This window comes from Lynx canadensis, chromosome A2 (genome assembly GCF_007474595.2).
Source record: "Lynx canadensis isolate LIC74 chromosome A2, mLynCan4.pri.v2, whole genome shotgun sequence".
NCBI lineage: Eukaryota > Metazoa > Chordata > Mammalia > Carnivora > Felidae > Lynx > Lynx canadensis.
Genome location: NC_044304.2, coordinates 9,570,620 through 9,595,370, shown reverse-complemented (window position 1 = coordinate 9,595,370; position 24,751 = coordinate 9,570,620). Strand labels below are relative to the sequence as shown.

The 24,751-nt window shown below is 60.0% G+C and overlaps 2 protein-coding genes across 4 annotated transcripts; one reads left to right on the top strand and one right to left on the bottom strand.

Moving 5' to 3' along the window:
- Positions 1-2,635: 2,635 nt before the first annotated feature.
- On the top strand, positions 2,636-7,636 carry PODNL1 (podocan like 1). Its single transcript, XM_030335480.1, has 10 exons — positions 2,636-2,646; positions 2,694-2,883; positions 3,453-3,546; positions 3,837-3,901; positions 4,036-4,145; positions 4,495-4,651; positions 4,905-5,020; positions 5,528-6,185; positions 6,840-6,988; positions 7,139-7,636. The coding sequence occupies exons 1-10, from the start codon at positions 2,636-2,638 to the stop codon at positions 7,311-7,313; spliced, it is 1,725 nt and encodes a 574-aa protein (XP_030191340.1). The 3' UTR covers positions 7,314-7,636.
- Positions 7,637-8,004: 368 nt separating this feature from the next.
- CC2D1A (coiled-coil and C2 domain containing 1A) lies at positions 8,005-24,651 on the bottom strand. Of its 3 annotated transcripts, none has more exons than XM_030301859.1 (29): positions 24,370-24,651; positions 22,667-22,802; positions 20,704-20,816; positions 20,544-20,609; positions 20,128-20,262; positions 19,787-20,024; positions 16,086-16,210; positions 15,731-15,803; positions 15,514-15,585; positions 15,275-15,405; positions 15,124-15,196; positions 14,302-14,435; positions 13,849-13,963; positions 13,595-13,767; positions 12,811-12,933; positions 12,670-12,728; positions 12,474-12,590; positions 11,047-11,120; positions 10,914-10,972; positions 10,738-10,789; positions 10,509-10,608; positions 10,332-10,422; positions 9,884-10,021; positions 9,732-9,796; positions 9,084-9,147; positions 8,862-8,988; positions 8,707-8,783; positions 8,579-8,626; positions 8,005-8,480 (listed from the first exon to the last, which is right to left on the bottom strand). In XM_030301859.1, the coding sequence occupies exons 1-29, from the start codon at positions 24,427-24,429 to the stop codon at positions 8,460-8,462; spliced, it is 2,859 nt and encodes a 952-aa protein (XP_030157719.1). In that variant the 5' UTR covers positions 24,430-24,651; the 3' UTR covers positions 8,005-8,459. The 3 variants fall into 3 exon arrangements, with proteins under 3 accessions (XP_030157719.1, XP_030157733.1, XP_030157726.1); XM_030301873.1 differs by having other exon boundaries at positions 9,732-9,793; XM_030301866.1 differs by having other exon boundaries at positions 13,849-13,960.
- Positions 24,652-24,751: the final 100 nt, after the last annotated feature.

Genomic DNA, 24,751 nt, shown 5'->3' with positions numbered 1-24,751 from the left:
CACGCATGCATTCCATGAAGGTGTCATAAATGCTGATTATGCCGGGCCCTATATTCGTGGACCATAGTCCTCCAGTGCTGTCCCTGCAGAACTCTTTGCTGGGTAGGGGAAGGCTGGACCAGGCAGGGCAGGGCTAGGAAAGGCAGGGCAGGGCTGGGCAGGGCAGTGCAAGGTAGAGGAAACGGAGTTTGTCGCAGGGAGATAAGGCCAGCAGGTCATTTACAAGAGCGGTGATTAGGTTCCTAGCTAGTCAGTGCGGTCCATCCTTCTGGCCACGGGGACTGGTTCCAGACGGACATGTGACCAAAGCGAGGCCAATGAGATTGAAACTTGAGACTTTTCAGTTGGAGTAAAGCTCAGAGTGTGCCCATGTTGCCGCTGGGGATATCTTGGCACTCGACAGAGAAGCCTGCTGAGAGAGCTAAGAGGCCAAGGATCAAACGAGGATGTGATTTGAGCCGCTGGATCCAGCTATGCCTGAATGGTACGTCCACTGAATGTTTCTGTTCATGAGTCAATAAATGCCCTCGTTTGCACCGGCTAGTTTCGTTTGGGTTCTCTGTCCTTTGCCACTGAGCTCTGTGAGGCTAGTCCCATTACTCTGCTGGGGAGACCGAGGACATTCCGAGCTAGCAGCCACTGGTTCCACATGGAGATCTTGGGCTGAGGACTGTTTCTCTCTTCTGGCTGAAACTCAGACCTGTCTCCTGCCCTAGCCCTGAGGGACCCTGAGTGTCTCCTGTCATGAGTGCACGTCGTCCTGGGAAATGTGGGCAAATGATCACCTCCAAGCTTCTTCCTTTGTGGGAGGGGGATTAACAATGCAGATACCCTCTCTGTCCGTCATTCCCCCACATTGGTCCCTTCCTCCCACTCCCCTGATGTACTGCCGTCTCTCCGTGGCTCAACCTCCCACTCTCCCTGGCAGGTGATGTCTGGAGCCTGCCAGGAGCCCCCAAGCCTCACCATCAGGCATTTATATCTATTTAGGGCTGGGGGCTGTTCTACCCAAAGTGCCAGGGAACTCAGATCCTGCAGCCTCAGCCCTCAACCAGTGCCTGCGGGAGGGAGTTGGAGAATCAATATCCCAGCTCCCTCACCCCTCAGGTAGGACGTGTGTCCTACAAAATCTGCCAGCACTCCCCAGCAGGACCGAGCCCTATGCCTCTGGTGGGAACTTGTTTGATGACAAGCGTGACAAACCGTCCCAATTTGCCCAGGACTAAGGGTTTCCTGGGACTCAGGGTTTTGAGTGCTAAAACTGGCGAGTTCTAGGCAAGTTGATTACCCCGGAGATGACTCGTCATTGACTACTTCTTTCCTTCCCTCTGTCATTTCCCTGCTCCCCGACAGCGTCTTTGTCCAAGACAAATGCACTCAATCCTTGTCTCAAGCTCTGCTTCTGGAAAACCTCCCTCCCCCCGCCCAAACTTCAACCTCCTTCATGCCCTTCACACAGCCCATCGGCTCGGCCACTTCTGAGCTGAGGACTTGTAAGGGGCAGATGTGGTGCTTAGAATTTTCTGTCCGAAACCTGGTTTTGCCTTTGAGGAAGGAAGGGTATTCTGTCATCTCTGTCCTACGTGTGGGAAAACTGAGGTTTGGGCAGGAAAACGATTTGCCTGAAGACACCTTGTGGGTAAGTGGTGCATCCCGGGAGATGGGATCTGGGGCAGAGGTTGGCTTCTTCCCCCACGCTACTGCTCTGGTGTAAAGGCCGAGGAATGTGCCGGGAACCTTCTCACCCACCTCAAATGCGTTATCTCATTTAATCCTTATACCACTCCTGGGAGATGAGAAGACCACTCCCCACTTTGCAGAGTGGGGAACCAAGGCCCAGAGAGGTGCCAGAGCCCAGGTTCAAGCCCAGGCAGGCTGGCGCTGAGTGCATATCCTTAACCACCCTTAACCACCGGGCTCGTGCTTCAATACGTGTAATTTCCTTTCAGGCAGCTGCGGCTGTGGCCATTCAGGGAGGAGGAGGAGGGGCCCAAATGGCAGGCCTGGCTGAGAGCCCCCAGGCTGGCGTCTGGGCTGGCAGGCTGAGCCCAGGCCTGCCCTGACCCCTTGCTGCCAGCCCCAGTTCCTTGGGGACCCTCCTGTGGCCTGAAGCATCTTCCACTCCTCTGCCCCCACCCCTGTTTCTGCGGTTGGCCCAAATACCAGACAGGGCGAATCTTAGCTTTCCCCCAAGCATTCCATGCTCCTGTGGCCCGGCCCAGGCTGGCCGAGGTTACGCAAGCTGAGCAGGGGTGGTTGGTGGGGGTGGGACCGAGGGGACGGGCTGGCCCGTCCTCGCCACCCCATCCGGCAGCCCTCCCACCCTCCCCAGGGCGGGGAAGGGGGTGGGCCGGCTAGCTCCCCACCCCCACCCCCCAGCCCCTGGGAGAACAAGCCCGGTGGAGGGTGGCCTGTGCCAAGAGATGGGGGGGCGGTGGCGGCCGCGGAAGAGGCTCCAGGAGGTGACCGCCTGGTTTCCATTAGGGAGCCCTGGTCGGCATTCCAGGCGAGACGGCAGAGCTGGGGCTGGCCATGGTAAGGTGGGGTGGGGGCGGGAGGGCAGGGGAGGGAGGGGAGCCTGCCCGCTCCCCCCTCCCCTGCCCCCCCCGCCCCACGCGGGGATGCTCCTGTCGCCATGGTGACCTGGTGCTGGGCCTGGGGCCACCGTGACCCATCAGTCCCTCTACTCCCAGCGGCCCCCCACCCGCCCCAGGCATGGAGGACGCCGCCTTCCCCCACCTGGGGGAGAGCTCGCAGCCCCCGCCCCGGGCCTGCCCCCAGCGCTGCTCCTGCCCCCGGGCAGACACAGTGGACTGCAATGGCCTGGACCTTCAGGTGTTCCCGGACAACATCACCCGGGCAGCTCAGCGCCTCTCCCTGCAGGTGGGGCCCCGGGGGGGCCGGGGTGAGCACGCCAAGTGCCGGGTTTCAGGGTGATGGGGTGATGGGGCGTTGGGCGTGCAGGTCTTGGCAGCGATGGAAGCTGGCCTGGGTGAGAGCGTCGGGGTCTGGGCATTGGAGGCGAGGGCAGGTCGGGGGGCGGACAGACACTGGAACTTTTAGGAGGGGCTGAGCGTTCGGAGGTGTTAAAAGGTCAATGTCTTGGCAGTTACGGGTTTTGGGGGCGGTCAGAGTGATGGAGCATGTGGGTCAGGTGTGGGGGTGATGAAATGTCAGACAGCATCTTTTTGGTTTATAGGGTTGTTTGGGGTCAGGGTGATGGGTGTCAGGGGTCAATTATGGGGGCAGATGGGGTGTCGGGGGGTCAACATCTTGGCGATCACAGGGTTGTTTGTGGTGACGGGGTTGTTTTGGTTGCAGGGTAATGGGGCTTTGGGGATCAAGTGTGGGGGTGAGGGGTGTCAAGGCTTACTTGCTTAAGGCGATGGGGAGCTGGGAATCGGGGCTCCGGCCACTTGCGGAGGGCTCAGGGGTGTGAATCCTCCCCCCAGAACAACCAGCTCCAGGAGCTCCCCTACAATGAGCTGTCACGCCTCAGCAGCCTCCGGACCCTCAACCTCCACAACAATCTCATCTCTTCTGAGGGTGAGGGGTGAGGGGACCTCGGGAGGCGGCCCCTTCCCTCCCCTGCTGGGTCTGTGGGTAGTTCTGCGGTAGTTCCCAGAACTGCCCTTTGCTGAGCAGGATGGAAACTCAGGCTGTGGCTTTGGAGGACGGGTGGGGAGGCGTGTGGGAGGGTGCCTGGAGGAGCCCCTGCCAGTCGCCAGCCAAGAGCCCTGGGGCAGCTGGGAGCACAGACTCCCCCACTGCCCCCTCCCGGGGCCCCGGGGCCGCGGTGGGGGGGGGGGTCCCCTCACTGCCCATCCCGCTCCCAGGCCTGCCCGATGAGGCCTTTGAGTCCCTCACGCAGCTGCAGCACATTTACGTGGCCCACAACAAGGTGAGCACCCCTACCTGACCCCTGCCCCGGCCCTGAGGCCTGGCCCGCAGGGACATACAGCAGAGCGCGGAGGGCACGGCGGGGGTGGGGTGGAGGGCAGGGCTCCCTGACCAAGCATGGCCGTGTCCCCACAGCTCTCGGTGGCCCCCCAGTTTCTGCCCCGCTCCCTCCGAGTTGCGGATCTGGCTGCCAACCAAGTGACGGAGATCTTCCCGCTTACCTTTGGGGAGAAGCCCGCGCTCAGGTAGCCCCTGGCCCAGCCCGGACCTCTCCGACCTCAGATATGCCTGGGGTCACTCCCTACCCCTGGAGGCCTGAGGGGATCATGAGCCTGCCCTTGAGGGTCTGCAGGGGCAGAGTCCTACCCTGGGAGGGAGGTGCGGGGTGGGGGGGGGGGGCGGATCTGAGGCAGGACACCCTGGATGCCGTCTGGAGAACCGCGACACGAGGCGGAGACAGTGCGCGGACGCGTGCGCACCCTCGTGCGCATCCTCACACTGGAGGCCGCGCTGGGGTGCAGGGGGCGGGGGCGGAAGTGGGGACCGGTGGGAGGGCCGGGGGCAGGCTGGTGGCCGGAGCCTGGCTCCCCTCAGGTCCGTGTACCTCCACAACAACCAGCTGAGCAACGCCGGCCTGCCCCCTGACGCCTTCCACGGCTCTGAAGCCGTGGTCATCCTCAGCCTCTCCAGCAACCGGCTCAGCTACTTGCCGCCCAGTCTGCCACCCTCGCTGGAGCGGCTCCACCTGCAGGTGCCCCTCCTCCACCCTGCCAGCCCCCTACCCGCCCCCTTTCCCTCTCTCCTGGGGGAGCCCCCCCTCCCGAGAATGCCAGTAGTCACAAGTATCTTCGAGTCCTGCCCACTGGCGCGGGTCACTCACGGGTGCTCTCGGACCCGCGTTGCCAAAGCTAGCTCCCTGCTACTCCCTTACTCAAGAGCCTTCCATAGCTCCCTGCTGCTGTCTGTCCCCCGACCCCTGGTCTCGCCGTCTCCTCCTTTCCCAGAACAACCTCATCTCCAAGGTGCCCCGAGGGGCACTGAGCCGCCAGACACACCTGCGGGAGCTCTACCTCCAGCACAACCAGCTGACGGACAGCGGCCTGGATGCCACCACCTTCAGGTGGGGCCTGAGACAGGGGAGGACACAGGTGCAGCCTCCTGCTGGCAGGAGGGGTTGAAGGTTCGGAGTCCAAGCCCCACCCCCAGCAACCCTCCAGCCCCCTCCGGGGTATGACCCCCAAACCGAGGCCTCATTTGCTGAGCACCTGCTGTGCACCAGGCTCATCGGAGCACCTAGCAGCCATCCTTTTGCTCCCAGCTCCTCTGTGCCTGGGTTCTAGTATCCAAACGTCATCACCGCCGCATGCAGACTTGCACCCAGAACTCTGTCCTGGTCACCTCCACATCCAGCCCCGGGGGCCGGACTCTGCCCTGATCTCAGCAGGTGCCCCTCCCACCCAGATCTCGCGACTCGCCCACCCCCAAGTTGGGGTCTCCGGCTTCTATCGCGGGAGCACTCCTCAACCCTCACCCCCAAGGTTCACCTGTCCCCACCCCCCCCACCCCCCCACTCCCCCCACACCCCCCGCTCAGCACCCAGCCCCACGCCAGCCCTCTCTCCCACCAGCAAGCTGCGCCACCTCGAGTACCTGGACCTGTCCCACAACCGGCTAGCCTCGGTGCCCGCGGGCCTGCCCCGCACCCTGGCCGTGCTGCACCTGGGCCGCAACCGCATCCGCGGGGTGGAGGCGGCCCGGCTGCGCGGGGCGCGGGGCCTGCGCTACCTCCTGCTGCAGCACAACCAGCTGGGGGCGACGGGGCTGCCCGCAGGGGCGCTGCGGCCGCTGCGGGGCCTGCACACGCTGCATCTCTATGGCAACGGGCTGGACCGCGTGCCCCTGGCGCTGCCGCGCCGCCTGCGGGCCCTGGTGCTGCCCCACAACCACGTGACCACGCTGGGCGCCCGGGACCTGGCTGGCACACCGGGCCTGGCCGAACTCAACCTGGCCTACAACCGCCTGGTCAGCGCCCGCGTGCACCGCCGGGCCTTCCGCCCGCTGCGTGCCCTGCGCAGCCTTGACCTGGCCGGCAACCTGCTGACCCGGCTGCCCGGCGGCCTGCCCGGCGGCCTGCACACCCTGCGGCTGCAGCGCAACCAGCTGCGGGCCCTCGAGCCGGAGCCGCTGGCCGGCCTGGACCAACTGCGGGAGCTCAGCCTGGCGCACAACCGGCTCCGGGTCGGAGACATCGGGCCCGGCACCTGGCACGAACTCCAGGCCCTCCAGGTCAGGCGCCGGCCGGTCAGCCACACTGCCCCCACCGCCCCTCCGTCCCCTCCATCCCCACGCCTTGCAGCGTCTTCCCACAAGGCCCCGAGATGCCTCAAAGAGAGCCCGGCAGACGGACCCGGGGTGGGTGAGGCAGAGCCGGCCTCCGGGCCTTGGGCCGGGCCGTCCCTGCCACCTGGTCCTCGGCAACCAGCCCCTCTGCCTCCCCGGGGAACACGGCCCCCCTGGTTCCTCCTGAACGCGGCTGCTTCCACAGAGTTTAGAGCATCTGGGGGTGCAGGCGCTGTCCTAGGCGCTGGAGAGGTGGGCACAGAGCGACACAGCTCCGGGCCCGTGGCACCGACGCACTAGTTAGGGAGAAAGCGGTTGGTCAGTAGACGGTGTCGGGAGGGTGCCCGGTGAGGGAAGTGCCATCCTCGCGAACGACTGCTTCGATCTCTCCCGCAGCAGGCAGGTCCCCATCTGTCTGGGACCCCGGCACCTAGAGCCCAGCCTGCCCCAGAAGGAACTCCCTGTACCTCTGTCGGGGCTGGAGGGAATTTGGCAACGCGGAGGGGGTTGAGGGGAGGAGGCCCAGGCTGGTGTGGAGTGCCCGGGCAGAGAGGTTTGGGGCTCAAGGCCCGGGGCCGCCGTGGCATCATCTCTGCCCAGGTGCTGGACCTCAGCCACAACGAGCTGTCCTTTGTGCCCCCTGACCTGCCCGAGGCCCTGGAGGAGCTGCACCTGCAGGGCAACCGCATCAGCCACGTGGGTCCTGAAGCCTTCCTCAGCACTCCCCGCCTGCGCGCCCTCTTTCTCAGGTGCCCCGGAGGCGGCTGGGGAGAGCGAGTCCTGGGGGCAGGGGGCCCTGAAGGGCTGTGATGGGCTCCAGCAGGCCTGGGTGGGCCAGGACGGTCGTGCCCCCACCCCCTTCCTTTGCACCCACCCTCACGCCCGCCTCTCGGTTACAGGGCCAACAGGCTTCACATGACCAGCATCGCACCGGACACCTTCCTGGGCCTCCTGCACCTGAGTGTGGTGGATACGGCGGGCAACCCCGAGCAGGTCCTGGTCCGGCTGCCACCCACAACTCCACGTCAGCCACGGGCAGGGAGCCCCCGAGCCCGGAGGGGTCCAGCAGTGTAGCCCAGACCCCTGGGGCTCCACTGGGTCACGGACCGAGGAGACGGTGCCCATCCGGGGCCTCAGCCAGGCTCCCCCAGGCCTCAAAGGCCCGGCCAGGAAGCTGGGGACAGGGGCACTGCGTCCACACACAGGGAGCCCCGGGAGAGACTCAAGCATGCAGCCCGCACACCAGGCACGCAGACCACACCAGCCCCGCCGGACGCGGTCCCCACTCCCCGCACAAGTGGAGGCGGCAACAATAAAGCCTAATAACCCTGTCAAGTGCTCACCACCTGCCAGATGCCCTTCACCTTGCAGGAGGGGCTCTCACCATCCCAGCATCCAAGTGAGGAAACTGACGCTGTGGGATGCTAAGGGGGTCAGGCAATCTGGTCCAAGTCCCGGGGCCAGTGAGCGGCCGGGCTGGATTTCGAGGGGTCAGCAAGAACCACCACGTGACAGCTGACCGTACGTATACACCCGAACACACCCAAGGCCACCAGCTACAGAAACACACGGCACGGCAGACGCCCTCAAGCAGGCCACAGCCCTCACACACGTCCCCGGAGCAAGTGTGCGAATCGAACACATCCTTCACGGGCACTCTCCCCCCACGGCCTGCCCCTCTTATGGGCACCTTGCCATCAACCCCCGGGGGACTGTGGGAGAGACCCAGCTGGCCACAGGGCGGGGGCAAGAAACATCAACAGGACAGAGTGAGCCAGGCGTGGCCCTGGCTGTTTATTCCCTGTGTCAGCCCTGGGGAGCCAGCTGGGCTCTGGCTGACCTCAGTGGCTTCTTTGGGGTGTGGGTGGGCTTCAGGGTTAAGGCTGGGGAGGGATAGGAAGTAAAGTGCTTGCAGGGGCCCTCGGGGCTTGGTCCTAGCTGCCCCCCCACCTCTGGGGCAGGCCAGGGGCCAGACACCCCAGGCTGTGCAAACGGGACTCTCCAGGGCCCACCCAGCCAGGCCGGGGCAAGGGGCACAGGCTGGCTGGTGGTGCCATCCTCGGGGCCCCCCGCCAGGAAGAACCCGGCGGAGGACATGTCCATCTGGAGCTGACGGTCTGCTGATTGTCTGCTTGTCTGGCCTCCGGCTGTGGCCTGGTCAGCTCCTCCCGGTGCCAGGGCCTTGGGCACTCTCCAGGGGCCGCCCATCCGGCCGACCCCTCACCTGCGGAGCCGCTGCAGCTAAGGAGGAGGCCGCCAGGGTCAGGGAGGGGGTACTCATGGCCACAGCCGTGCCCCACACCCCCCGGCCTGGCCGCTCACACACCCCGGCCGCTCACCTCACTCTCCACCAGGTTCCGCCTGTAGAGTGCCTCCTTTGCAGCCTCCTGGGGGCCGAGAGGCGGTCAGCGGGCAGCCGCGGGCAGCCCCGGCCCCCCAGCGCCCACCCGGCCCTCGCCTGGCTCACCCTGCTGCCGTCGTTGCCCAGGCGCCGGGCCGCCTCTGTGTAGAACTGCAGCTGACGCTCCAGCTGGGCCGCGTACTCTGAGGGTGGGGAGGGGTCAGGATGGGGGCTGCTGCCCTGCCCTCCCCTCCCCCACGCGCCCATCCCCGAGACCCTACCCCTCCGGATGCCCGGGCCCCCCTGCTCCAGCTGCGCCCTCTGCCACTGGCTGCGTTGCATGATGTCCTGGTACTGCTGGGCCACCTCCGGGGGCACCGGCCGCCGCGCCTGCCTCAGGGCCAGGATCTGGGGGGTGCAGAGTGGGGGACTGTGACGGCCCTGTCCGGGGCCTACCGAACCCCCAATCCTGCCCCAGCCAGCCTGTCAAAGCAGGCACCCACCTTCCGCTCCAGACGCTCTTGATCAAAGGCCAGCACGCTGAGGCTGTGCAGGGGCCGGGCCGATCTGTGGAGTTGGGGAGGGATGAAGGGCCGCAAGGACCCCCCAACCCTGACCCCGTTAATTCTCACAGACGCACTGGGCGCTGGGGAACAGCAGGAGATAAGCTAGGCCCACCCTGGTGTTGCAGAGCCCACGACCTAGTGGGGCTGAGGGCTCTACACTCAGGCAACTGCCGTGCCCGGTGGTCAGGGAAGGTTTCCCAGGGAAGAACGCAGCCAAGCTGGGAGCCAGAGGAGTTAGAGCCGGGCAGGGGAGTGGGGAGCAAGTGCTGGGTAGGGGGGCTCATGGCATCATCAGAAGACAGAAAAGCCCAGAGGCCAGTGAAAACGAGGTGTAGATAACCATGAACGAACAGGAGGAAGTGGGGTGAGACGAGACTACTGGATATATTGATAATGGTCCAATCACAAAAGATCCTAAAAATCAGGCTGAGAAGTTTCAGGACGTTTCAGGAGACGGGGAGCCAGGAGACGTTTTGGAGCAGGGAAGGGATGCACTACAATTCGTGCCTGATGGGAAACTGTCCAGGAGGGGCTGAAACAGGAAGAAGGGACTTCTCTCCAGCATGGCTTGACCCAGCCACCTACCTGTTCCCTGGCTCCCTCGAAGGGGTGGGTACGGGAGGGGCCTTCCCTTTGGGCCCAGCAACCTGCTTCAGTGGACAGAACCAGTCTTGTGATTCCCGGCCCGCTTGAACCAAGCCTCCCTCCCTGGGGTTGCTGATGGGCAGGAGTCTCACCGTGGGCGCAGCTGCTGGCACGGGGTCAATGACCAGCCACCTCTCAGTTGTGGTCTCCAACTGCTGGGCGGTCAGTGGCTCCCGAATCCGGACCATCACCTCCAGCCGCCCCCCGGTGGGCCTGCGACCATCCAGGACCTGGGTGGAAATGAGGGGAGGCTACTGAGAAGCAGGCAATGGCTGGAGGCCCAGGGCCGGGATCAGAGAGAACCAGGGTAATTTCCAAAATCTGAGCCCCTAGATAGAGCTGAGACGCCAACTGGTCAAAATGGAGCAGGGTGCTGGGAATATTTAGGGCTGGGTAGTATGGAGGTCTGGGATCCCTGGGGGAGAAGCTGGGTCAGCAGAAGAGACCCCTAGGAGGCCCAGGGCCTGTAGGGAGCTTTTGAATAATGTTAACAAGTGACACAGCCACACCAGAGCCTGTGGGCAAATGTCCACATCTCACCTCAAGGATCTCCCGGACCTCACACGCGGTCTCCAGGGCGTCCAGCTTCAGCTGGGCTGTGCCCAGCACCCGGTCCGTCTTGAACAGCCCCCTGTGTGCGTGAGGGGGACAGGACGGTTGGCCCAGGGCAGCTCCCCCTCCCCCAGAGTCCGCCCAGCACCTGCACCCCCAGCTCACCCCTTGTGGACCACTTCAAATTTGATGCCTTTGGTCTGGATGGCCCTTCGGAAGCCGCGGTGGCTGCGGTTGATGCAGAGTTTGAACTGCTCCTTGAACTCTACTCCGGGAATGAGGACAGGCCCAGGAGGAAAGAGGGAGGGGTCAGGCTATGGTTTCAGGTTCTCTCTGCACGGGGCTGGGGTGCCTCCCGGCAGCCACGGCCTCCTCCCCCTCCTCCTCCGCTCACCGGGGGAGTCTGTGTTCTTAATCACACTGGTCTTGTCTTTCTGAGCTTCTTCCTAGAGCCAAATCAAATAGGAGGCAGGAAGGCTCAGGGGCTGGGGCCTGCCCTCGGACCCCTGCCGACCCACTCCCTCGGATGAGGCTTGAGCCCATCTTTCCTCTCCTGGGCTCTCTACATACCACGTTGGGATAGGGGAAGTCAAACCGAACAAAGACATCCAGGTCGCTGGGAGACAGCCCTGTGGGCAGACAAGGGTCAGAGCCGGGCAGGGAGGCAGTCCCGCAGCCCTGACCCCTGCCTGGCGCCCCTCACCTGGGGGCGTGGGCAAGTTGATGCCCTTCACGATGAACAGGAGCATGTCGTTGCTGCTGAGGTCAGGGAAGATCCTTCCGGGAGGGCAGGTGGGGAGACAGAGGCACGTCAGCCCCAACGCCTGCCCGCCTTCTTTTCCCTTTGTGGATCCAGGGAACACACCCCATGCTGGCCTTTGTAGCTATATGGGCTCCTGGGCTCGTTTTAGGATCTGGACAGACTGGAATTCTTTGTCCAGATCTGCCAATGGCTTATTTTCGAGACTTTTCTTCAGTCTGGGACCCACTCTGCGCCAGCCAGTGGCTTCACTGCTGGGGGACCTTCCCTTCATTTAACAGTACTTCTGGGGGGGCGCTTGGGTGGCTCAGTCGGTCAAGAGTCCGATTTCAGGTCATGATCTCAGGGTTCGTGGGTTCGAGCCCCACGTCAGGCTCGGTGCTGACAGCTCAGAGCCTGGAGCCTGCTTCAGATTCTGTGTCTCCCTCGCTCTCTGCCCCTCCCCCGCTGGCACTCTGTCCCTCTCTCTCTCTCTCTCTCTTTCAAAAATAAATAAACATCTTAACAAATTTAAAAGAGCAATATTTCTGCAGCCCCTACTATGTGCCTGCTGGTGTCCTCACTGATGGGGATATAGTGAGACAGACCCCATCCCTGTGCTCATGGAGCCCAAGCTAGCTGAGTGAAGAGAAGACCAATGCATATATAAACAGAGGAAACAAAGCAATTCTGCAGAAAATTAAAATAGGGGAAGAGTGTGGAGCATGCTCAGGATGGGCTGTTGTAGACGGGAGTGGTCAAAGAGGGCCCCTCAAGGGAGGCGACATCATAGGTGATTCTGGATGCCAAGAAGGCGCTACTACACGGAGACCTGGGGAAGAGGGTCTGTGCAGAGGAAAGAGCCAGTGCAAAGGCCCTGAGGATGAACATGCTTGGTTTGTCTGAGGGACCAAAAACAGGCCTGTGTGGCAGGAGGCAAGCAACGTGGGGACAGTGGGTGGGGACGAGGTGATGGGGAGCCAGGCTGGGCAGATGTGGGAGAGCCAAGGTAAGGGGTGTGGGGTATCCTAGGTTGTTGCAGTGGCTGTGCCTAACCCCATGTGTAAGTGGGGAAATGATCCCAATTCCCCACGGTGTGGGAAGGCTTAAGAGGAGCAGGACCAACAACAACCACGCTGAGGGCTCGCCCGGGCCTTGGGACAAGGCACATCTCTGCACTCACTCGGTCTTCCCCATTTCTCAATGTGTCACTGGCAACTCCCCAACACCATCTTTCACTTGCACCTCACGCCTGCCTCAGGACCCTTGCATATACTGTGCTTTCACCGCGCAACCCAACTCTCCCCCAGAGGCAAGTCCTCTGCTGGCTTCTGGGGAGTGCAAACCCCTCTCCAAAGGGGCATCTGGGCCAAGGGGCATCAGGGCCTTACTTGATGACGCTGAAGGTTCTCTGCTCAAAGCGGGCAGTGGGCGTGGGGAGACCTCGGGCGAATGCCTGCTTCAGAATCTCCATGCTCCGCTTACAGTCCTCTGCCAATTTCTCAAATCTGCCGGCAAGAGAGCCCTGTTCAGGTCCCTGGTCCCGGGGATGGGATGGGGGTACAGACGTCTGGCAGAGGTACTTACTTGCTGGTTTCGGCAATGTTGCCCAGGTGGGTGAACTGGTTAGAGTGGTTCAGGCACATCTGAAGAGCAGAAGGCAGTGAGGGGAGGGGCGGGGGGCCATGACCCTGAGGCCTGCTGATCTGGGCCAGGGGCCCACCTCACCTCATGCTGCTGCCTTATGAGCTTGGTGAGTTCACCGTAGCGCCGGGCAGACTCCTGAGACAGACCTGGGCCAGGCCGCTGGACCAGAGAGAAGTCGTCTTTGTTGACGGGGGCGGGTGGCACCTAGAGAAGACAAGCCTCATGGGGAGGGGCCTGCTGGTTAGCAACAAACAGGCCCGCGCGTGGAAATGTCACCCCTTCTTGGACAGGCCTTCCTGGACCACTGCTTTGCCCCAGCCCTGGTCTCTCTTCTTCCCCGAGGAGAAAAGTGGTGCTCAGAGAGAAGTGGATGGTCCCTCCCAAAGTGGCACACAGCCCAGGTACTACGTGTCCCAGCATCCCTTGCAGCCGGGTACCGCCATGGGATTCAGCTGCGGCCAGTGGAAGGTGAGAAGTGATGGCATTCCATGTCACTTGCTTTAAATGGAACTGCTTGCCTTGCCCTTTCTTTCTCTCTCACTGCTTCCCACGGACTGAATGCAGGAAGGGCATCAGTCCACTCTGGGCACGTGGACAAAGATGACCTTCCGAGGTGTGACAGAGCAACAAGATGGAAGGAACCTGGGCCCTGGAGGGCTCTGTCTTCTCCAGAGCCCAGACTGCCCTGAGTATTCCATGCGAGAAACATATCTGTCTTCTTTCAGCCACTGAGTCGGGGGGGTACTTATCTGTTACAGAAGCTTAACCTGGATCCTGACTAATATACTCCAAGTTACATGGCTGCTAAGTGGCCACAGCCCAACAGGGGGTGCCTGGGGAGGTCCAGCAGGCCTAGAGGGTTCACCTTGGCGATATCCACAGGCAGCCCATTGCGCGAGGCCTCCAGCATGGGCTCCAGCCCCTTGGCCTGGCGCAGGTGCATTTTGGCACCCTCCACGTCATTCTTCTGCTTGGCTCTCAGTGCGGCCTGTAGGAGCTGCTTCTTGCGGCCCTCCAGGAAGGCCAGTTGCTGCTGGGCTGTGGGTACAGGGGGGTCTGTGGATGCGGCCTGGCCCACAGCCAAGCAACAGGCAGCCCAGGAAGGGAGGGCATACCTACCTCTGGCGGATGCGCCCTTGGGGGCTGTTTTGGCTGCTGGGGTGGAGCCTGATTGGGGTGCCCTTGAGGGTGGGGCCTTGGGCTGGGCCGTGGGGGCCGGAGGGCTGGTGGGCTGCTGACAGACAGGGAGGGAATCAGAGCTCTCCCAGCACTCGCAATGGTTCCACTCCCCAAGGGGCCGGGGCCCGAAACTGACAATGGTGACTGTCTTAGTTTCTGTTTCCTCAGCAACGAATGCCCCATATAGTCTCATTCTCACTGAATCTTTGCAGAGACAAAGACAGCCCCTGTACCCACTTTACAGATGAGGAGGCAGGATGAGAGAGCAAAATGGCTTGCCCACGGCTGCACAGCCAGGAAGTGGCCAGGCCGGGAGGGAGGCCAGCTCTTCCCAGGCTCTGTCAGGGCTTTGCTGCCACTCCCGTCTCACCCCAAGACCCCAGCCCCTCCCACCTTCTTAGGTTCCTCATCCTCTTCATCCTCTGCGCCTTCATCCTGGTTAGCCAGCTTCATGGCGGTCTCCAAGACCCCCACCAGGCTCTGCTGGGTGGGCTCGGTGGCCTCCAGGCCCTGGATGGGGGGAAAGCCTGGGCGGCCAGTCAGGGCCCAGTCAGGAGGGAGGGACCCATGCCCCGATGGCGGAGACGTGGGTTCCTCCCCTTCCTAAGGAGCCTCGGGGCTTTGGATGTACTTTGAATCCAGGAAGGAGCTGCTGCTGGTTCTGTGTAGATGCCAGATTATTCCAACCTAATCTCCTGCTGCCTCTCACCTGACCCCGGGCCTTGACCAGACGCCAACAGGCAAGCACGGGGTGAGGCGGGCCACCAGGCACAAGAGGCGGTCACAGGCCTGGAGGGATTCCCAGGGGACCAAGGTGTTGAGGAATAATTGCTCTCCCGGGGGTGCGCGGGCAGCTCTGAGAACCCAGAGGAGGCCCCCAACCCACTGGGAGGCTGATGGAAGGCTGAGTAGAGTGTAAGGCCGAGAGCTGATGCGAAAGGAGGAGTCGAACACAGAAGAAATGGAGGAAATCACACAGACGATGGTGGGCTGGTGAACAGGCTCTCCAAGTAAAACCCCCTGATTTTTAGCGTCTGCCGATTTCCGTGGTACAAACACTCCGATTGGGACCCAACCGTAAGGTACCAATTATCTAACAAGTTTGCAGAATTCCCGAATGCGGAGCACACAGCTCCCTGGGCCTGTGCGGTCAGGAGGAATAGCACCTACGGAGGCTCAGAGGCCAGGAGGGGCAGGGGAGGGGGCTGTGCCTACCTGGGGGCACCGGCAGCTCGGCCACATCTACCGTTCGGCCCGCCTTGTGGGCTCGGATGGCATCTTGGTATTGCTGTAGCGGACACAGGATTAGGGCTACCTGGGCAAGGCCTCCGGGCGCCGCCTGCCTGCCCACTGGGCCCCCACACACCTTGACGATGCGCTCATGCATGCGAGCCTTCCGCTGGTCCCCTTTGGTCTTGGCCTGGGCCGCGGCCACGTGGTATCGCTCCATCCGCTGCTCCAGTGCCTCCAGGAGAGTCCGTGGAGGTGGGGGAACCTCTGGGCCAGACAGGGGCCGAGGGGGAGCAGAGGGGCAGGGTTAAGAGTCTTGGGAAGGAGAGACTTGTCGCCCTGGCCTGCCCACCACACAGGGTTCCAAGAGCCTACCTGGCGTGGAGGGCACCGTGCTGGGAGCCGGAGGCTGCGGTGACGGCGAGGGTGGCTCTGGGGGCAGCTGGTCTGAGGGCAGAGAGGTCCAGTCCAGTGAGGGGCTTGCTTGGGGACCCCCTACCCCACGCTGGTGTGGTCTGAGGGGGTCCCCAGGTGACCAGAGAGGGTGGCAGCACCAAGTCCCGGAGGCTGGGCAGGGTGGTGGGGTCCTCACCAGGGGGAGGTGGCAGGCGGGACAGGTCCACAGGCTCCCCCCGGCTCAGGGCCTCCAAGATGGCATCGAAGCTCTGAGAGAAAGGAGACGAGGGGAAGAGGCTGCGGTCGGGGGCCAGGACCCTGTGGGGAGCCTCTGTCCATTCCTCTGCAGCATCTTGCTTAAGCCCCTTCCAATACTGACGCCCATTTCACAGGCAGGGTAAACCGGGGCTTTAAGAGATACGGAAAACTACACGTACAGAGTGACTAAGGGTCAGGAGTCAAACTGGGGTCCGTGTGACCACAGCGCTCCTGTTCTTTGCCACCACGCAAAGTCGGAAGCGTCGTGTCTTCTCCCACCGGTCTGGACGCACCTTGGCCACACGGAAACGTCTGGCAGCAGTCGCAGTATCTCCCTGCTGCTTGGCGTGGAGGGCGGCCAACTTATATTCGCGCTGGCGGCTCTGCAACTGGGCCAGGAGGTCAGGGCTGCAGGGACCTGGAAGGGGGAACAGCGTACGAACCGCCTCTGTTTAACCGTCACAACGAAGCCTGTTCCTTAGGCCTGACCTACAGATGTGAGCACCGAGGCTGAGAGGCCATGCCGTCTCCCCAAGATGGTGTGGCGGGGACTCTACCCCGGGACCTGAGAAAGAGACAGAATCCGCAGCAGGCTCCAGGCTCCGAGCTGTCACCACAGAGCCCGACGTGGGGCTTGAACCCTCGAACTGTGAGGTCATAACCTGCACCGAAGTCGGACGCTTAACCGACTGAGCCACCCAGGCGGCCCTCATCTTAACTTTAAAAAGTGGCCACAGTTGTCATTCCCAGTGTCGTGCAAATACTGACATTCACAAAACAGAACTATCACATCACTCTTTAAAACTTAATGTACTTTAAGGGCGCCTGGGTGGCTCAGTCAGTTAAGTGTCCGACTTTAGCTCAGGTCATGATCTCACGGTCTGTGGGTTCGAGCCCTGCATCGGGCTCTGTGCTGACAGCTCAGAGCCTGGAGCCTGCTTTGGATTCTGTGTCTCCCTGTCTCTCTCTCTGCCCCTCCCTCACTTGTACTCTCTCTCTCTCTCTTAAAAATAAATAAACGTTAAAAATTTTTTTAACGTTTTTTAATCTAATGTACTTTAACTACCATGGTGATTTGAACCTCACCAGTATTCACTTATTTTTATTTTTTATTTTTTTGCAAGCTCTATGCCAACTGTGGGCCTCGAACTCATGACCCCGAGATCAAGAGTCACACGCTTTACCGAATGAGCTGGTGGTGCCCCTTGTTTTCTTTAATTGCGGCAAAATACACATGAAATTTACCCTCTTAACCCTTTTTAAGTGTACAATTCAGTACATCAAGTACAGTTGACCCTTGAACAATGAGGGTGTCAGGGGCACCAACACCCCCTGCCCCCGCCATGCAGTTGGAAATCTACTTTGGACTCCCCCCAAATTTGACTACTCATAGCTTGTTGTTGACCGCGGGCATCACCAATAAAGACAAACGATCGACATGTTTCGTACGTTATGCGCGTTATATGCTGTTCTTATAATAAACGAAGCTGTAAGAAATGATGCTAGGAAAGCCACGAGGAAGAGAAATACAGTGCTACACTGTGTTTATCAAAGAAACAGGGGGCCTGCTCAGTTTAAAGCTGCCTTTTCTTTTTTTTTTTTTCATACTGGGTGGGGGGAGAGAGAGTATGAGTGGGGGAGGGGCAGAGGCAGAGAGAGAATCCCAAGCAGGCTCCACCCTCAGCGCAGAGCCCAACGAGGGGCTCAGTCCCACGACTTGGGGATCATGACACAAGCCAAAATCAAGAGCCCGACGCTCAACTGACTAAGCCACCCAGGTGCCCTGTTAAAAGTCTTTTCCTGACCACCCTATGGTATATTTGTGCAACCAAAATCCATCTATGAGGTTCACTGGCAAAGTGAGGAAATGGAGAGTTAAACTGCTTTTTTTAAAAAATTTTTAACGTCTATTCATTTTTGAGAGAGAGAGAGAGACAGAGTGTGAGTGGGGGAGGGGCAGAGAGAGGGAGACACAGAATCCGAAGCAGGTTCCAGGCTCCGAGCCGTCAGCCCAGAGCCCGACGTGGGGCCTGAACTCACGGACCGCGAGATCGTGACCTGAGCCAATGTCGGACACTCAAGCGACTGAGCCACCCAGGCCCCCCTAAATTGCTTTTTTAAACAGTATGCTAATTACAGTATTAAATGACACATTCGATAGGTTTTCAGGAGAAGTATCATTAAATTTAGGGCAACTGGTGCAATTTTTGACATAAAAAAACAAAGGGCTATTGCACTTACAACCACCGGGGTCCATAAATCCTAGAAACGCCTGGCAAGCTACATGCATCGTACTTTTTCAGACTGACAACTGCACCTACAGCTTTAAGTTCAGGTGTATTTGCCTGAAAAGGTATCTGTGAGTGGAAGCAAAAGAGCGTTGACATTTGATCGGTTTTATCTCCTATCACAGTGAGTCTCTCGGAGTCAAGAAAATGTCCTTCCGGGGGCACCTGAGTGGCTGAGTCAGTTGAGCGCCCATCTGACTCTTGATGTGGGCTCAGCTCATTATCCCAGGGTTGTGAGATCCAGGCCACACTAACAGCTTAAGATTCTCTCTTTCCCTCTGCCCCTCCCCTGCTTGTGCTCCCTCTTGGTGGGGGGGGGGGGGGGGCAGCGAAAACATTCTTCCAGGTTGAATCATTGGTATTATTAGCATAGCACTGAACAAAGCCTAAATATATCAGGCTTTTTGATAAAGAATTTTTATACGCCAAGAGCACAATTTTATCGCACTGGCACCTCTTGCTGACAGGGCTGGGGCTGGGTCCGCCTTCTACCAATTAACTCCGTTTCCCTGTTCATTGTTTCCCAACTTCCCTTTTTTCTTTTTCAAAGCACCAGGAAACCTGCTTCATACCAACAAATAGACGGGAAGACACGGGGTCCTGTTATCACCATGTTGCGGGCTTCCCTGGACCCTACCCAAGTCGTATGCCAAAACCCCATCGTGAAAAAAGCTTTGGTGATTTTGGCTGAGCATTTCGGGTGACGATTTCCAACAACCTTCCCTGAACTTTGCCAAAACAATAGCTTAGAAACCAGCCGGGCTGTGGAAAGATTTAGACCTGGTGTTTGCTTTCTCAACCGGGCCAGCCCAGTTTTAAGTGTCTCTTCGTATGTTTGGGGAGCGTTTGCCCCTGGGGCAGTGCCTGTGTTGATATTCTAGAAGGGACAGAGGCAGGCACTCCTTTCGGGTAGTGGGAGGAAGGCCACCGGAGAGGGAGAGGTTGGGAAGGAAAACCTCCCGCAGGTGAGGGTTTGTTTGTTTTCTTTAATGTTTATTTTTGAGAGAGAGACAGAGAGACAGAGAGACAGAGACAGAGTGTGAGTGGGGGAGGAGCAGAGAGAGAGGGAGACACAGAATCCAAAGCAGGCTCCAGGCTCCGAGCTGTCAGCACAGAGCCTGACGTGGGGCTTGAACTCATAAGCCCGCAGGTCAGTTTTAGAAGACAGACATGCTGAGGGCTGGGGAATTATCCACTTATAGCTCTTACGCGTTAGCCCTCAAAAGGGACTCCGACGCATGCTGCAAGGTGACACTAAGTGAAAGAAGCTGGCACCAAAGGACAACTCGTGTGTCGTCCCACTTACGTGACGTGTCCGGGAGACGCAGACTCATAAAGCATGGATGGCGGCTGTCAGGGGCCGGGGGAGCAGAAATGGGGAGCTAGTGTTTCGCGGGAAGAGAGTTTTTGTTCGATGAAACAGTCTTGGAAACAGAGGAGACCGGTGCACCACATGGTGAACGTGCTACTCAATTGCATACCGAAAAAGGGTTCAAAGGGCCAATGTCATGTTGTACGTATTAAACCACCACACGTACAAAAAACGGCATTCGTGAACTCCAGAGACATGAGGACCTGGGGAGGCGAGGGGCGTTAAGGATATCTGACAGTCAGTGCAGGGCCTGCACCCCCACAGAATGGCCAAGTGCTGAGTAAATCCCACGCCTGCAACATCCCATGTCAGCCCAGCCCTGCCCCCGGCCTACCTGGCGGAAGCTGGGGCTTAGCCAAGCCTATGGATGAGGCTGGGGCAGAGGAAGGCGGGCCTTCTACCGTGACCCTGGGCTCCGGGGCTGGCTGGCTCGTGGTGGAGGCCGGCTGGGAGGGTGCGGGCGTGTGGCTGGGGGTGGCTGCCGGACCCTTCCCCACTGCCACGGGCGGTGGGATGTCCCCTTCGTCGATGGCGTTACCTTTCCGGACCGAGGCCAACAGGTTTTCAAGCGTCTGAGAGAAGGTGTGAAATGGGTTTCCGAGGAGCCTGACAGCTGGGTGCAGTGGGCCGGCGGTAGGGTGCCAGAGCCCTCCCGTCACCCGCCCGCCCGCTCACCTTAAGCCCCCGGTCGTAGCGCCGCATCTTGGCTCCACCTCCAGCTTGCCTAGCGCTTTCGATCGCCCTCTGGTAGAGAGCCAGCCTCTCCTGCAAGGTGGCCTCCACCCCGGGGCTGGGGGCTGCGGCTTTGGGCTGCAGGAGGGACCGGGGCATAGTCTGGGTGGTGACCCCACTTGGGCTCTCCCCAAGGGCTTCCCTGGGCGAGTGCCTATCACACGCCAGGCATGGTGCCCCGGGGGCCAGCTGTCCCCGCCACCTCCCCCATCCCCCCCCAGGAAGAAATCATCATCATTGTTCCGGGTGCAGGGAACTGGGTCTCAGAGGTGTCATGTCACCTGCCCAAGGTAACATGGCTGAGGGGCAAGGGAGGGCCTTGAACCCTGCACTACGGGGAGCAGGTTGTCGGGCTATACCTGAGCCACAGGAGGGTGGGACTCCAGAGACTTCTGCTCCTCCCCAAGGACCACATTTAGTTCTGCCTGCAGGGACACATGGCCATTGGCCAGGCATGAGGGCCTGCTGCACGGGGCAATGACAGCATGGGTGGCCCCCTGCCCTGCCCTGGGTGCTCACCAGCAGGTCGTCGTCAGCCTCCACATCCTCCTCGTCGTCGGTACCTTCCTCCTCATCCGGGTCTCTCATGCACAGGCTCGCCATCTTCTCAATGGCCTCCATGGGCAGGGGACCTGGTGGCAGTGACAGGCCCCAGATGGACTGGGATCCTTCAAGAGTCCCCATGGGGCGCCTGGGTGGCTCAGTCAATTGGGCGGCCGACTTCAGCTCAGGTCATGATCTCGCGATTGGCGGGTTCGAGCCCCACGTCCGGCTCTGTGCTGCCAGCCCAGAGCCTGGAGCCTGCTTCGGATTCTGTGTCTCCCTCTCTCTCTGCCCCCCCCCCCACTCATGCTCTGTCTCCCTCTCTCTCTCAAAAATAAATAAACATTAATAAAAAAAAAGTGTCCCCAGCCTCCTGTCCCAGTTACCCATGGCCCTAAAGAATAGGGCAGCATGCCCCCCTACTGGCCCTTCCATGGCACCCTACTGCCCTTGGGCCCACCAGGTATGATCCCGCTAATCCTGCCGGCCTCCTCTCGTGCTTATCAAGCCGGACTTCCAACCCTGGCTCTGCAGCTTTCTTACTGTGGAGCCCTGGGCAAGTCACGTGACCTCCCTGGGCCTCAGTCTTCCCACCTATTAGACGAGGGCAAGTTTCTCCCTCACACACGCATTGTGAGGACTCAAGGTAAATGAGGTTCTAGAAAAGCACATCATCAGCACTTTGTCATTCGAATTATTCTCATTATTTGCGTTACCTACGTCCTATAAACGTGCCTTCAACACTGACTTAGCAAGTACTGGACCACTGCCCCTAGAGGAAATACAAGGTTAGGATCCCATGAGCCTCTGGGCACAGTTTCGTCAACCAGCCGATGCATAATCTTGTTCAATGTGTGCCTCTATCTAACTATACCTTTTTAAATATATGTTGTTGGTTTGTTAACATTGAACTCAAGGCTACTCGTGTTTGAATGAAGCTTATCTGCTAGCGTATTTCCTCCATAAGACGCATCACAAACTTCTTGCCCTTAAAGACACGAGACAGCTCTAAGCGCCACACTTTAGTGCCATTCTGAACAGCAAAATGTACCACACAAAGAGTACCCACAAAGAGTGCCAAAATGAGCAAAATGCAGCCTTACACAGACTGTGAGAAGGACCCGTGTTTACTTGAAGCCCTGAGACAAGAAGGCCGACGGTCATCTTGCTCTCTCTCAGCTGGGACTGCATAAGGTGAGCGACTCAAACTTTCTGCAGCTCTGTGCACGCCCGCAAGGAATTGCCAAACCTCCCCGACTATTGATTTTGGTGTTACCAATAAAATTTAGCCCGTTGGTGAATTCACAAATATGGAATCCGTTAATAATGAGAGTGGACTGAATTAGCTAACAAGTATAAAGGTTCCGTCTCCCCTTGGAGCTCCAGCCCCAAACCCCACTGCACTGTTGCTGACCCTGTCACCTCCCACGGGGGGAGGGGGGAGGGCTTTGCATGCGCTGGGCCTCCCAGCCGTACTTTTTAGCTCTTCTGCTGACCATCCTTATTGTGGGTGTCTCTTGCGGGCACCTGGCCCCAGCTCACAGGTCTCCCCCATCCCTCTGTGCTTCCCTCACCCCAACCTGATCATGGGACAGCGTGTTGGAGGAAATGTGAGACCCTGTGTGAAGTACTTTACACACACGAGAAGATGAACTACTGTGACTAAGGGCAGTTATTATTCCCATTTTACAGACGGGGAAACCGAAGTCCACACAGGTGCTGGGACTCATCAGTAACACAGCCAGTAAGCAGCACAACTGGGATTTGAACCCTCACTCTGGGTCCAGAGTTGATCGCTTAACCTCTTAACCCAGGCTGCGGGTTCTAGGAGGGCAGAGACCTTCTCTGTCTCCTTTCCCCCTTCTCCCCAGGGCCCAGGGCTGAGTCCTGCCCACAGCAGGTGCTCAGAGAATGTTCAGGGGTGTGTTGAGAGTCTCACCTTTGCCTTTGAGCTTCTCCAGGACTTGGGGCTGGCCCCCCACCAAGGCCAAGAACTCGGCCTCCAGTTCCTCATCGTTAACTCCGTCCTCGGGGATCATAAGGCCGTCTGGGGAGAGGTCAACCAGCAGGCCCAGCTGAGGGAACAGTAAGGGTCCAGTCAGACTTTGGAATGCACCCCACCTGTCCAGAGGCAACCAGGACAGACCCAGGTTTCCCTCAGGAAGGAAACCCAGGTCTCGGAGGGAAAGTAATTTCCCCAGGGAAGTGCCAGGAGGCTGGAATGGGTTGAGAATGCAACAGGTGTTCCAAGATGGGCCAGGCCCTCTGGCCTAGATCAACCTGGGGCAAAGGGCAGGCAGAAAGACCCTGCTCCCTGCTCCGAGCCCACACCCACAATGTGCTGCTGACTGAGTTCAGTGGGAAAGACAGGCCCTACACCCTGCCCAAAGCTAAGCCACTCGGTACACCTGGGCTTTTCCTTCCAGCATACTCAGCAGAGGGGGCCACGCAGGAAGCCTGGAGTTATCAAGAGCAAACAGCAGCCCGGACAACATAGAAACTGAAAGCGGGGTTTTCATTGTGTAACAGACCTGTCTTCCTATCCTGTCCCAGCTAATGACCAATCGTGATGTGATGATATTACACTGAACTACACAAAATGGCCTTTTCTGTCGGTCAGAATGGGCAAATACTGGCTACTACGTATGGCTCCTTTCAACAGTAATAAGTTACGCGTATTGGCTCAGTCGGTTGAGTGTCTGACTTCGGCCCAGGTCATGATCCCGCACTTTGTGGGTTCGAGTCCCGCATCAGGCTCTGTGCTGACAGCTCAGAGCCTGGAGCCTGCTTCAGATTCTGTGTCTCCTTCTCTCTATGCCCCTCCCCCACTGTGTCTCTCTGTCTCCCCAAAATAAATAAACATTAAACAAAATAAGTTACGCTTATTGAGTGTTAGGTTCTAGCACTTTCCATAAACTATTCCAGTGAATTTTCACAACTGTGCTGTGACATAGGGACTCTTAGGGCCTCCATTTTACAGACGAGGAAACAGGTGTAAGAGCTGTGAAGCTGAGTGTCCAACATGCAGAGGCCAGCAGGGAACTCCAGGTTGGCCAGATTCTAATACCCGGGCACTAAACTATGGCCTGAGCTCCTTCCACCAAAGCTAAGAAAAATCAAACCTTCCAGGTGCCTGGGGCAGAGGAAACGGAAGAGGGAAAAGGACGACCAGACACAGTCCCGTGGGCTCATGGCAGCCGCTCTGGATTTTGCACTTAGCCCTGGCCAAGCTGTTAATCCCTATGACCTTGGGAAGCTGTCTTCACCTCTCTGGGCCTCAGTGTCCTCATCTGTACAGTGGGGATAGAAAGTCTGACTTGGCCTGGCTGATGCGAGGTTCCATGAGTGTCCAAACCAGGAGTACATTAACTATCCTTATCTCAGGTCCCAGGCCTTCCCCTCCCAAACTGGAGAGGCTTCGGCAACAGGTGGCTCTGAGCCCAGGGCGGGGCGCCAAGAGCTGAGGAGCTGCGGAGCCGGGGCCACTAGGCCCCACTTTGGGGGCAGAACCTCATCTGGAAGGCGGGGACCGGGGCTCACCTGGGGGTGGTGATCGGTTCCCCTGGTGGGTGGGGCCCTCCTCTGAACCTGTGATAGGGGTGAGAACGGTTCTCTAGGCGGGGCCGTGGGGTATAGACTCACCTGGCGGGCGGCGGCGGCACCTCGGCCGGGGGGCCCCGGGGGGCCCTTCCTCTTGTGCATCTTCCAGGCAGGATGCCCAGACCACTGGCCACCTCGCCTGGCCTTGCCCTGCCTCCTCCCCTGGGGCCTATCGCCGCGCACGCGCACTTCCTGAGCCCTGCGCCCCTGGTTGGCGCCCCGCGACCGCTGACCCCGCGCCCTCGACCCCGGGGGTGGCCGCCCCACTTCCGCCTCGGCCTCGGCGCCGCGGCACCGGAGCGCAGCCACTGGACTTGCTGGGCCCGCCGCACTGAAACTACAACTCCCGGCAGGCAGTGCGCGGGCACGCGTGCGCACTGCCGGGCGGTGGGCGGGCCGCGGGCCGCGCGGGAAAGAGGCGGGG